This window comes from Erigeron canadensis, chromosome 9, assembly GCF_010389155.1.
Source record: "Erigeron canadensis isolate Cc75 chromosome 9, C_canadensis_v1, whole genome shotgun sequence".
NCBI classification, from domain to species: Eukaryota; Viridiplantae; Streptophyta; class Magnoliopsida; order Asterales; family Asteraceae; genus Erigeron; species Erigeron canadensis.
In genome coordinates this window covers 6942571-6955341 of record NC_057769.1, presented here as the reverse complement: position 1 = coordinate 6955341, position 12771 = coordinate 6942571, and the positions used below count along the sequence as shown (strand labels likewise).

At 29.9% G+C, this 12771-nt stretch overlaps 1 protein-coding gene and 1 long non-coding RNA gene across 2 annotated transcripts; one reads left to right on the top strand and one right to left on the bottom strand.

The window, feature by feature from the left end:
* On the top strand, positions 1–1337 carry LOC122581173 (photosystem II reaction center W protein, chloroplastic-like). The gene is made up of 2 exons (XM_043753340.1): positions 1–187; positions 864–1337. The coding sequence occupies exons 1-2, from the start codon at positions 94–96 to the stop codon at positions 1184–1186; spliced, it is 417 nt and encodes a 138-aa protein (XP_043609275.1). The 5' UTR covers positions 1–93; the 3' UTR covers positions 1187–1337.
* Positions 1338–4297: 2960 nt separating this feature from the next.
* Positions 4298–5297, bottom strand: LOC122581178. The gene is made up of 2 exons (XR_006320980.1): positions 5079–5297; positions 4298–4960 (listed from the first exon to the last, which is right to left on the bottom strand). It is a non-coding gene; the product is annotated as an uncharacterized LOC122581178 (long non-coding RNA).
* Positions 5298–12771: the final 7474 nt, after the last annotated feature.

Genomic DNA, 12771 nt, shown 5'->3' with positions numbered 1-12771 from the left:
ACAAAGTGAACCCCCTCTACTTTGAAGTGTGGTTGGTCTTCATTTTGTTATCATTAAGTTCTTGCAAATCAAGAAAAGAAGAAGAAGAAGGAAATGGCATCCATTTCTGCTTCCATTTCTACTGCCTCACCATCTTTCTCTTTGTTGCAAAAGTCTTCTGTTACTACCCATGGTTCACCAATTCTTGGTATGCTTTTTTAAATCAATATTATTTGGGTATTATATAAAATGTTTTATATAATGTTTTATATGATTATATAAAATGGGTATTATATAAAATGTTTTATATATGCACGAGTTATTGCCATTAGAATTATATAAACTTTTTGCTTGATGGTCTAAAGCTTATATATGTAGTACTAGATTCATTTTAGTATGTTTGAGGCATTGTGACTTGATTGGGTAGCTAGATCACTTTTCCAAATAATCAAGTTAACTTGTGACAACAAATTGATATAGTAAATTAGTAATTAGGATTCTAATTAGTTTTGGCCAAATACTTTATATGTTGATTGTTTCGCGTTTAATTAAAAGGTAATAACACACATCAAACAGGCACCGTTAATATTGCTTTAGATAAAAGAGATGAATGAATCCATTTGAGATTGACTAGGCATTATTAGTGAAAGGTGTAACCCCCCAAAATGGATCATGTATATATAGCCGTAATTAGCTTCATGTAAGGATATTCATCGACGATTTCATGGACTTCTCAATTCTCTTGCTCATCTTAGGAAGACAGAAATTTTGGTCATTTTGTATGAAATTTGTTACTTCGAAATATCAAATGTGTTGATACGGCCATGGTTACAAGTTTCGACAAAGCCAAAAATATAATGATTATTGTTAATGTTGTTGATCAGGGTTACCATCAATGAGCAAAATGGGCAAAGTGAGGTGCTCTATGGAAGGTAAGCCCGCTGTCACATCCGAGGATGTGGCACCAAAGATGAGGATGGGTGCACCCTCATTGATGGCTGCAGCAATGGCTGCAACCATGTCGAGCCCAGCCGCCATGGCTCTAGTCGACGAGAGAATGAGCACAGAAGGAACTGGGCTACCATTTGGTCTAAGCAACAACCTTCTCGGATGGATCCTTTTTGGTGTCTTTGGTTTGATCTGGACCCTTTACTTTGTCTACGTTGGTGGCCTTGAAGAGGATGAGGAGTCCGGTTTATCACTTTAAATTTTCGTATGTAAAAAGACAATGTGACAATTGTGATGGACTTATGTGTAATATTATTCATGTATCATTTGTACTTTGATTCTGGAGTATCTGTATTATGAGAATTGCACTTTTGTCCCTCTAGAATTGAATCTTGACATATTTCCTGCAACTTTGATTTCATATCATAAGTACATCATCATCATCTATTTTGGACAAGAAATATTTAAAACAATTGTTCATATCGTCTTGTTAACATGGTACAAGTGTACAACATATAATCATATTTGATGGTTGAATCCATGAAAGTATGACATTCGATCTGTAAGACTGTATAACTCTTAGAATAATACATTTATTATCTATATATTTATATCCACAAAATCAGAAACACATGTATATGATTTACTGAACAATGTTTCGGCTATAAAAAGGGAGTTGGAGATCTGCTTGTGAAACAATGGGTTCAGCCACTCTTACATTCACCAATAAAAGAAATTATATTGTGGACATGGAGAAACTGAAACGAAATTGTACTATTCTTCATCTTGAGATGGTACAGCTTCGTTTCAGGATCTCTATCTCCACAATATAACTTTTTTATTTGTGAATATAAGAGTAGTTGAACCTATTGTTACACAACCAGATCTCCAACTCCATTTATTTAGCCGTATCGATCAACCATTGGTCTATAACCATCAACAATGACTACAACAATACGCATGACCTTCTCAACAATTACACTAAAAGGAACATCTTCTTTGTAATAATCAAAGTCAACCCCTCCACACAATTAAACTTGTGGAGGATCTTCAGTTGTCATCAAATGGTTGCCATAGCCTTTTCTAAGCAATTATTATGAATTTATGATTATTATTGTTATTTTTATTATTATATTGGGCAAATCTAGGAGTATAGCTAAACGTATGCACGTGCATTCCATATCTTTTCTTTTAAATATAACCTTTTGTAGTTAAAAACAAACTTGATTAATAAAGTAACCCACCAATTTTGTGTTCGTAAACTCATTATGCCTTATTCAGAGGTACATATTAAATACTAAACCGGCTACAAAACAACCTGCTGGTTCGATATGACAAATGAATTAAAATTGAGTGACTTCATTTAGCAAATAATGTTGTTGAGCTACTTAATCAAACATAGGGTCGTTTGGTTCCTAAAATATATGAGAATTCGGTAGAATGAAATTTAGAACTTTTTATGTTAACCTAACATTACAAATCGAATTTCATTCCACCAAATTTTCATACATTTTGAAAACCAACGGCCCCTTATAAAAGAGAAGAAAGAAGAGGTTGAATGAGAAAACACGTTCAATGTCACGCATAAACCAGTTAGAAGCCTAGATTCGCCACGGGTATATAGAATAACACCAATGTCATCACATTGTGACTAGCTTAGCTAGCTAGATTTTGTTAACTACTACTATAGGAAATTCCTATATATATTTAGTAACCGAGAAAAAGGAAAGGTAAGTAAAGGCTGTGTGAAGGAGAAAAATTTGGTGTAGGAATAAATTTGCTGTTAAAAAAAAAAGAAAGTTTCTGGTCGATCTCTTAGACAAATGAGATGAGAATATTTGTGTTTAAATGCCGAATACCCGGCCACCCTTTTATACACTTCCATGAGTGCATAGCTAGCTAGGAAACTGCAAGGAACTTGCGGTTGTTAACTATGCCTACAAGTTATCTTTCTTAAATATTACTATATTTTATTATATATATATTTTAGTTAAGTTTTTGAGCTAATATATTTATTTAGTTAACACTACATTGACGCATATAGGAAACAAGCAGGAACTTTCTAAATGACGATATTGTTTTAATTGTTAGTTGATTAACACTACTATGTTAATTTGTGGGTTTTTCTTGTTCTGAAAAGCTAAAATTGAATCAATTTCACCCGATCATCTTCACACCAACAAAATTAATTAACGCATCATAGTTGAGAGAATACCGGCCTCTTGGCAACATGAAAAACCCCAAAAATTTATACGATGTGAGATTTAAATACTTGACCTTTCCATTATCGGCTTAATTATCGACTATACTGTTAATGGAACCTCTCAAAAGTAAACGGTCAAACAAGTCAATTTTTCAACTTGAATATCTATCCTTCACCAAATCTTGGAAAAAAGAATATGTACACATAAAAAATTGCAACGTGTCTATATATGATACTAGTATATTCTAATTTTCAACTACTTAAGGCCGGCGTGATTTATAAGATGCTTGTTTTTAAACTTTTTCTGTTTAAGATTATTTTACAGTGTCCTACTGTTAAAACTTAATTAAAGGTCTCATCAGCTCGTTAATATGTATACTTCTTGACATATCGTAAGTTACGAGTTTAACTAATAACTCAAATAGTCAAATGTACGTATGGTACGTAGAACCTCGATCTTATTGCGCATGGTTACCATACTATATATAATTTCTTTTGCAATGATTATTTTACTTTTAAAGGTATATATCTAGTTTAATCTTTTGACTCTCGAATTTGGTGGTTGTTTAACCCTTTGAAAGGTTAAACGAATTAGTTAACACAAACTCATAAGGAGTAAATCACGAAAATAACCTTAGAAAGTTATTAATTATAACGTTAGAAAGGTATTGTGAAACTTAAAAGAATTAATTATATTGTAAATAAGAACACTTAAACCAAATTAAATCCATTATAGAATGAATATATAATCGAATATTAATTAACTGAATTATTGGGATGCTAGATTTCGTCTTAATTCTAATCACCGTATATAAAGTAAACCAAAATCTATTTTTTTATTAGATGACATATAACATTATGACAATTCAGAGTCTAGTCATTTTCTTAAAAAAAAATTCAGAGTCTAGAATTAAACAAAAGAATTAGAATAATAGTCATAATCCAAAACCTACTATATAAATAGATAATGGATAATGGGAGTGAACTTTTAAATTTTGGTTGTTTAACACTTTAACCTTTTAAAAATTAGGATTTCCTGAAAAACAAAATCTGACATGCATGTTTCCTGCAAAACCTTTTAAATTAAATTAGAACTTTTAATCTTTGGTTGTTTAACCTTTTAAACTTGCACTTTTGACCTAGCTTCCAAAACCAAATCTCGACATATTTCCTGCAAAGTTTGATTCATTTCACATTGCATATCTTTGGACATGAAATACGTGCATATCATCTTGCTAACATGGTATAACAGACAGTCATATTTGACGGTTGAATAATCCATGACAATATGACGTACATTTTCTTAATAATGCATATATTATATGATGGTTGATCGGTTTGTTACAATGATGTTGTAATTGCTTTGTTGCATCAACACCAACAATTTTATCTATTTCATATCTAGGCAATCAGAGCGAACAGCGTCGTCTATGCTTCACTATAAATTGAATCGGCTCCAAAAAGGAGTTGGAGATCTGCTTGTGAAACAATGGGTTCAGCCACTTTTATATTCACTGATAAAAGAAATTATATTATGGACATGGAGAAACTGAAACGAAATTGTACTATTCTTCATCTTGAGACGATACAGCTTCGTTTCAGTGTCTCCATCTCCACAATATAACTTTTTTACCAGTGAATATAAGAGTGGTTGAACCCATTGTTACACAGCCAGATCTCCAACTCCATTTATATAGCCGTATCAAGCAACCAACAACAATGGCTACTACAACATGCATAGAATCATCTTCAATGTGATCAAACCCTACACATGATTGAACTTGCAGGGGTTCTTTAGGTCGTTGCTTGTCATCGAATCGTTGCCATAGCCTGGTTAACCGTTTAGAAGCAAAGTAAAATAACACAATTAATGCATAATGTTTATTAAAGTAATTAGTGGCGTTCAAGATCTCTTAATTAAGAGCAGCATGCAAAGTTGCTTCCATACCATCTTAGAAGAACCCAAACTACTTAATTAAAGCTTTGATATTTCGAGGACTTTAGCAATGGAGATATAATATAGTGTTTGAAAAGTAAATTGGATACTATACTAAGCTAGACAGCATCTTTTTCGGCTTTTTCTAAGCAATTATTGGCCAGGGGCGAATCATGGAGCATAGCTAAGGGTGTAATGCATGTGCATAAAAATATATTCCAAATCTTTCTCTTTTTTCAGATAAAACAAGGGAAATCGTCACAAAAAAAAAAAGGTGATCTTAACTTTTCAAAAAAACTTGATTGAAACCCACCAAAATTTGTATGAATAAAGTCATACAACTTATAAAACCAACAATGAAGGGAACAATGGTTCAATATGAGAATGAAATAGAGTGACTTTATGGAGCAAAAAAATCATCGAGTGACTAATTAATTAAACAATTTTGAAAAGTATATATGAGAAGAAAAAAAAATTGAAAAAGAAGAAGAAATAGTTTGAATGATGAGAGCTAGAACACATTCGACCTATCTTTTCGTTATGCATACACCGGCAAGCTAGAAACCTAGATTCGCCCCTGGTATAGTATAGATCGAATACTAGAAATGCCGTCACATTGTGACTACTGGTTAGCTAGATTTTGTTTACTAATATAGGAATGTTTATATGCGCAGATTTAGTAACCAATATATATAGAATAAAGGCAGGAGTAGAAATGGGGATGATGAGAAGGTTTGATTATAGATATTGCCTAGTACCAGGTCACCCTTTTATAGACGACTTTCATGATTGAATACGAAACTGCAAGGTACTTGCATTGCATACTAATATTTCTATAAAATAAATTCATTATATCCATTAGTTTTTCTAGCTAGCATATACCGTATCTGATATACTATTATTTTCTTACAAATAAGTAACAACTAAATATTAGATACATCAGTTTTTTTTTTCTTTACAAAAAAGTAAAGGGAAAATAAAAAGTAGCAACTAAATATTAGATACATCAAATCTAATTCTACTTTTTATAACACTACTACTCCAAAGCTTTGGTGAAGATTTGAAACATATAAGAGGCACTAAGTGGGCTAGCCTCAATACTTATACATTTTATGAAACAAGCATGAACTTTCTATAATTTGATATATTAGATTTATATATATTTCTCTAAAATATTCAAAAATCTTGGGTTTTATAAGTATATAAAAAGACTTATTACATTCTTCTATGTATGTAAGAAATTATTATAGAATGATATTAATTTCATATAACGTTATTAATTTAACCTTTCAAAGTAAACGGTCAAACAAGTCAATATCTCAACAAATTAAGTCTAGAAACAAAGTCGTTAGCAGAATAGTCCAACCCGAAACATACAATGAATTGAAAATGGATTAGGATCCTCTTCTTGTAGGTTAACATTTTAAAAATATTAGAAGTAGTGTATATGCATAAGACATACTAATGATGGGTAATATTTTAAAGGTTAAATAAAGTTTTAAGGACTATAAATAAAGTGCAATATATATTTGTGTAATTATCATATAATTTAGAGGGTTCAGATGGTAGACTTTTTATATGAAAAATATAATTTTTTTATAAATTTTAAGGGTAACCTTTAAGGCTACATTTTGTATTTTCTATTTTAAATTATAACTTAAATAAGATTTATAAACTTCAGTGGTTAAATTTGTGGTCTACCTTTTTAAGGTTCGACCTTTCTGAAAAATAGAAGAACCTTTTAAAAATTATAACAACGTATTAGCTAGTCTACACAAACGTAAAAGACTAAATCACGAAATAAAGAGCTAAAGCTTAAAAATTTATTTCAAAATCGTCTATTGTTAGATATTAAAGCATTCGGATGCTATGTATATTTCGTGTTCTAATCATCACCATATATAAAGTGAACCAAAATATATTTATTAAATGACAAACAAAGCGTGTAGAAACAAAAGCGTACTAGGAATCATATAATAATAATAATAATCTAGAATATAGAGTTAGAGTAGCATCGAGGAAGGTGGGATTCGACATTCTATCCGGCTAACATCTAAATATGTGCATGCCACCAAACCCCTAAATTTGTTTTGATCATAAGTATAGTGTATTATTATATACAACTATTGTTGACGGTACGTGAGGTTACCAATAAATGAAGACCACACGATCAAATGACAAATTAATCTCCACCATAATAATTGTTCCTTTTTAAGCGATCTTTATCTATTAGTTTGTTAATTTTATAATTGCATGTGCTCAATTAATAAACACTTGTAATTTCAAATTTCACATATCCACAAAGATAACATGTAGGTTTCACAATTTTTACCAAATCATACTAAGCTTTACCATATCACTAATTTTTACCATATCACCAATTTTTAAAATAAAAAAGGCTTTAAACAAGAAAGCTCAAGATACCTTAAAAATCAGTTTTTACACACGAACAACTTTATGTCGTTGCATTACGGGTGACTTCTCGAAACGACCTTCGATTTTATGTTGATAATGGAAGAAATGTGCTAATAATCCGGAAAAAAAAATGTTGTTTACAAAGAGGTGCATTATAATTTGCGTATAACTATGGTTTAATATTTGAAGCTCAGTAATAAAAGGTGAATTTAGAAGCTTAATAGTAACTTTTTGTCTTTAACTGTGTGTTTAGAACCTTATTTATAAATTGTATATTTATAAGCTCTTAACAGTTCCTTTCTTGCAGCTACGTGTTGAACAACAAAATGAGCACCCGTTATCGATATATTAGTGATTTTGCTTCCTAATATGACTGACAATTAAGTGGACGATTAATGTTCGGGTATCACGATTATGGACTACAAACAATCCCAATTCTGGTCGAGTTCTTTCTCTTGACATGATATATTAGTCGACGAGCGTGCAAGTAAATCATATGATTTTCCTACTTCTAGCATGTCACTTTAGAGGCAGTAGCATTATTTATCAATTACTATAATTTGATTGAAATGAAATCTATTCTATGCATCAATTCTCTTTATCTTGTAATGTTAGAGGCAACCGTCAATTTACTTATTTTGTAACAAGTATAATATGATTGATATTTAAGACATTAACTATGTTTAAATTGAATATTAGTTCAAGAAACCTTTAGACTGATAGCTGTAGTTTTCTTAGTTCGTAATATCAACGTATAAAGTTCAAAAAGAATTGTATATATATATTGTTAACGGTGCTTGGTAAAAAAGAATTTGGTATCAACTTTCAACCATAGGATCACAATACTAATTAATCTTAACCGGTATAATAGCTCCTTTTTTTGCGTACACATTTGAAAAGTTGTTACCTTTTATTACCTCATGTGTTGATTAACAATTGAGCTTATCCATATCTTTATAATAATCATGCCTCACACAACCTTATAAACTCCACCATTTAACTCGGACCGGTTGTTAAAAACTAAAAAGATAACGCAACTTGCTTAATAGTATTTAGGTTCTTAAGTAATTAGTAGTGGAAAGATGTTGGCCGAGTTTCAAGAGAAATGGCTGATTATTTTGAAGTTACCTTTGAAATTGCTTAATAACACATATTGCTTTTCTTAGTATTTAAGGCTTATTTAAGTGGTTTAATATGTCAAACTTTTCTTTTTTATTTTTTGCATGTCCACCTAATTTGCCTATATAAGGCCGATTTGACTATATGAGTGTGTATGTGTTTATTTTGTTTCAATTTTTTAACTCTAATCTGGTATGTTATAATGGTAATTGTGTTTCTTTTGATGCGTATTTTTGCAGATTTATGCTTCTATAACTCACGACCTCCTTCAGAATTGTGGTTAATTTACCTTTTGTTTCATTTGGATCTAATGATAGGTGTTTTCTTAATCTAGCTAAGCGTTACAGAAATCGGCTATAACTATTTTTCAAAAAATTGCTTTTGTACTTTCATGTAAAGGGGGATGGTGAACGGTGATGCGTCTTCATGAAGAAAAAGATGATGATGACGATGATGAATATATGTGTTATTATTAGTTTTTGAAGGTTAATATGTATTATTATTCATCTTCGATTATATCCGTGTAAAACGGAACTTAAATATAAAATTTTTGATTTAAGTAGTAGGTAAAGTTAAGATGAATAAAATTGTGATCGAAGTCAATAAAAAGAAGACAATATATGCAAACATACCATCTTTGGAAAAAGCTAAGAAAGTAAGATTTAACAAAAATTTTTGATATTCAAGTGGAACCCGAGCTACGCACGGGTATTGTCTAGTTATTATTATGTATGTTTAGAAAGTCTTTGGTTATACATTTCTTCTTCTTCTTTTCCTTTTTTTTTTTTGTTTTTGTGACAAAGTTAAGGTTTGTGATGACGATTGTCGTCCTTAATACTTATATTTTAAGAAATATAAACATATATATGAATAATCTTAATGCTAAAATATAACAACCTAAAGGATAATTGATGAAAACTGATGATAATAACTAGCTAAAATACAAAAATTTTCTATATATTTATACGTGTATCAAAGTTTAATGACAACACAATATTAACTTTTTAGCCAACCTTTAAATTTTATAATTTTGGTTTATTCAAAAGTTACGTTGGAACAAATAACGAGTGATGGTTTTGCCAGCCATTGGTACGCATGTGATGATTTAATGGACACAAACTAACGACCATCCATTTTTGAACTCCCCTTGAAGCAAAAAGGAAACAACGGTCTAGTTTTCTCATATAGAGACAACTAATGGAATGTATGCAAATCGGAAGGACCAAACGTGTAACTTACAATAATGCAACTTATGTGTAACTTACAAAGTTTATTATCAATTTGATCTTGTATATTTATTTAGTTAGCTTAAAATGAAACTGCAATTCACAAACTCTCTTTTAGTCGAGTTACATATAAAACTTAATTGGATTATTTTTTGAAACGTCTACCAATTAACATTTTAGATTTCTTGCAAATTTTACATAGCAAGTCCAATTTACAAAGATTGCTTTCACAATAATGCAGGCGCTTTCACACATAACTTTTATTAGTTTATACTTGAGTTCACACACTACCCCCTTAATGACCAGGTCTTATGCGCATACACGGACAAATACGACAAGGTCTAACCCAGCACGAGAATTGTTATTATTAGTAAAAATATATGGTAGTACTCCCAATTTAGTCGTAAGGATTGATTTATTGTGATATATTTTTTTAAGGCAAATTTGGGAACTACTAATACATACCATAGTATTTTACAAGATTTTATACCCGTATAAATATACGGGTGTCTATAAAAATTTAACAGTTAAACAAAACTTAAATAAGTTCATAACAAAAGTCATGAAATAATATATATGGGGTATGTTTGGCAAGAAGCTTTTAGGAGCTTCAAGTTTCAAGCTTTTAACGAAAAGCTCTTTGCTAATAAAAAACATTGTTTGGATAAAAGAGCTTGAAGCTTTTAAAATGGAAGATAAAGCTCCTTGTTGAAACGCTTCATCCACTAGCGTTTGAGATAATCAAGAGCTGCAAGCTTTTTAACATACCAAATTTACTTATATATCCTTATAAGTTTCAAGGTTGACTATTGCTCCGGTTAATTTTCTTTTCATTTCGTCTTTTAGCAGTCTAGTAGAAAAGGATACTTAATGAAAGATGGGGCCATACTCATTTGGAATCAACTTGAGTTTAACTAAATTTTAAATTTTTACGTACGAGTAAATGTGAAATCAAAGTAGTATTGTATACATGTAAAAAATAAAAGCTTACATTTTTTTCCCGTTTATATATGTATTTAGTTAAGATATTAAGAAAGAATTTGTGTGATATATAGGATTTTGTGTGTGTATTAAGTTATATGTCTATACTTGTCATTTTACACGTTTTAATAAAAGCTACGGCTACTCTGCCAAACACTTAAATATATCTACAAGTTACAGCTACCAGCTTTCAGCTACAGCTACCAGCTATCAGCTTCCAGCCAACAGCTACCGGCTACCAGCTAGCAGCTAGTTTTGCCAAACATACCCATGAAGTAAAATATGTTTGGTTTGTAAAGATCCATTTAGAAATGTATTTAGATAAAAAGTGTAACTTATTGACGGGAAACAAATAAGTGTAAATTAATGAGATTTTTTCTACAAATACTAATGTAAATATTAATTAATATACTAATATACTTGGATGAAGATTAAGAATTTTAATTTAATTAAGTTATTAATGATATCATCAATGTTTAATTTTGAAAAATGGAGAGCTATAATTGATTAATAAGTTGTCTTTTAATATATAATAAAAATCAATTTATCACAATATACAAGTATTACAACAGAATATACAAGTACATGATGTATTTGTGTAATAAGTTTATTAAAAGATGTTGTATTAACATCATCTCTCGACAAATTAAGATTAATACTGGCCTATTAGTTAATTCAATTATCTTTAAACCAACTGCTAGAAACCCGTCATATATATAAAAGAAAACCCCATGCCCCTCAACTTTTTTCAATATACGTAGAACTTGAACTAATGACATTCCTATTATTCATTGTTTGGCTTAATCACTTTGACCAAAAATCATTGATGATTTATTTCAATCTAATGATCAGATATTTATATTAGTCGAACCAAATACAGGTATCGTTTCAGTTGGATAAATAAGTGAAAATCAAATTAAAGTCATCGGTCCGATAGATATTTAAGGTCACTCATTAATCATAAAATTATTAATTATAGTCTTGTTACCTATAAATATATAAAGGGTTTCAAACAAAGTATTAAGAATTTTTGTTAAGGTGCATCAAATAATTATACATTTATCATAAAATTAAGGTGTGAACTTTTAATATAAAAATTTATGCATGTTAAGTGAAACTCTAAATATTTCATTTAACATATATAAATGGAAATATGGACTGCATAAATGCTTTTTTCAAAAGGAAATATTAAAAAATATCCAAACATTTGTATGATCAGATTATTTAGACGAGTATGGTACCCGCGTAATGCGGCGGTAGCGGTAGTGGTGGGGAAAGCGGTCTAGTGGTGTCAGTGATGGTACTATTGGTGGCGGTGTCAAGTGATGTAGATTGATGTAATTGTGATAGTGGAAATTTTTAGAAGATAAATGCTTATTAAAATAAAGGTTTAGAGTGTAAATTATACTCCGTAATTAATTAAAGGCAAAACATAAAAAGTCAAGGGTAATTATGATAATTCAAATGTAAAATTACCTAAAATTAAAAAAATTATTTTTTTTATAAGGGAGTAAAGATAAAGATAAAGAAAAGATAAAGATATTCGTCTTTATATGATACAAAATAAATTCCGTAATTTACACCAACCAATTGTCTATAAATTTAAAATTGTATACATTTGAACTGTTAAATTTAGATATGGAAGCCGTTCTAATATAGTTAATTTTATTATTATTTTTTTTTATTAAAAAATGCTACAAAACTTATCATAATTTAATAAAAATAGTCAAAATAAAATTATAATTTACTTTAAAATAATACCAAATAGCTATTTGATAACAAAATATAAGTTTCAAAGTTTATAACAACAAAAAATAAATTTAAAGTATCATAAAAATGGTTTTTAAAAAAGTTCAAAAAATATAAAAATAAAAAATCCGTTTTACAATACCAGAAATACCATAAAATACCGGTGGTACTGAATAGTGAAAATACTTGACAATATATCAGGCTATGTGAACTAG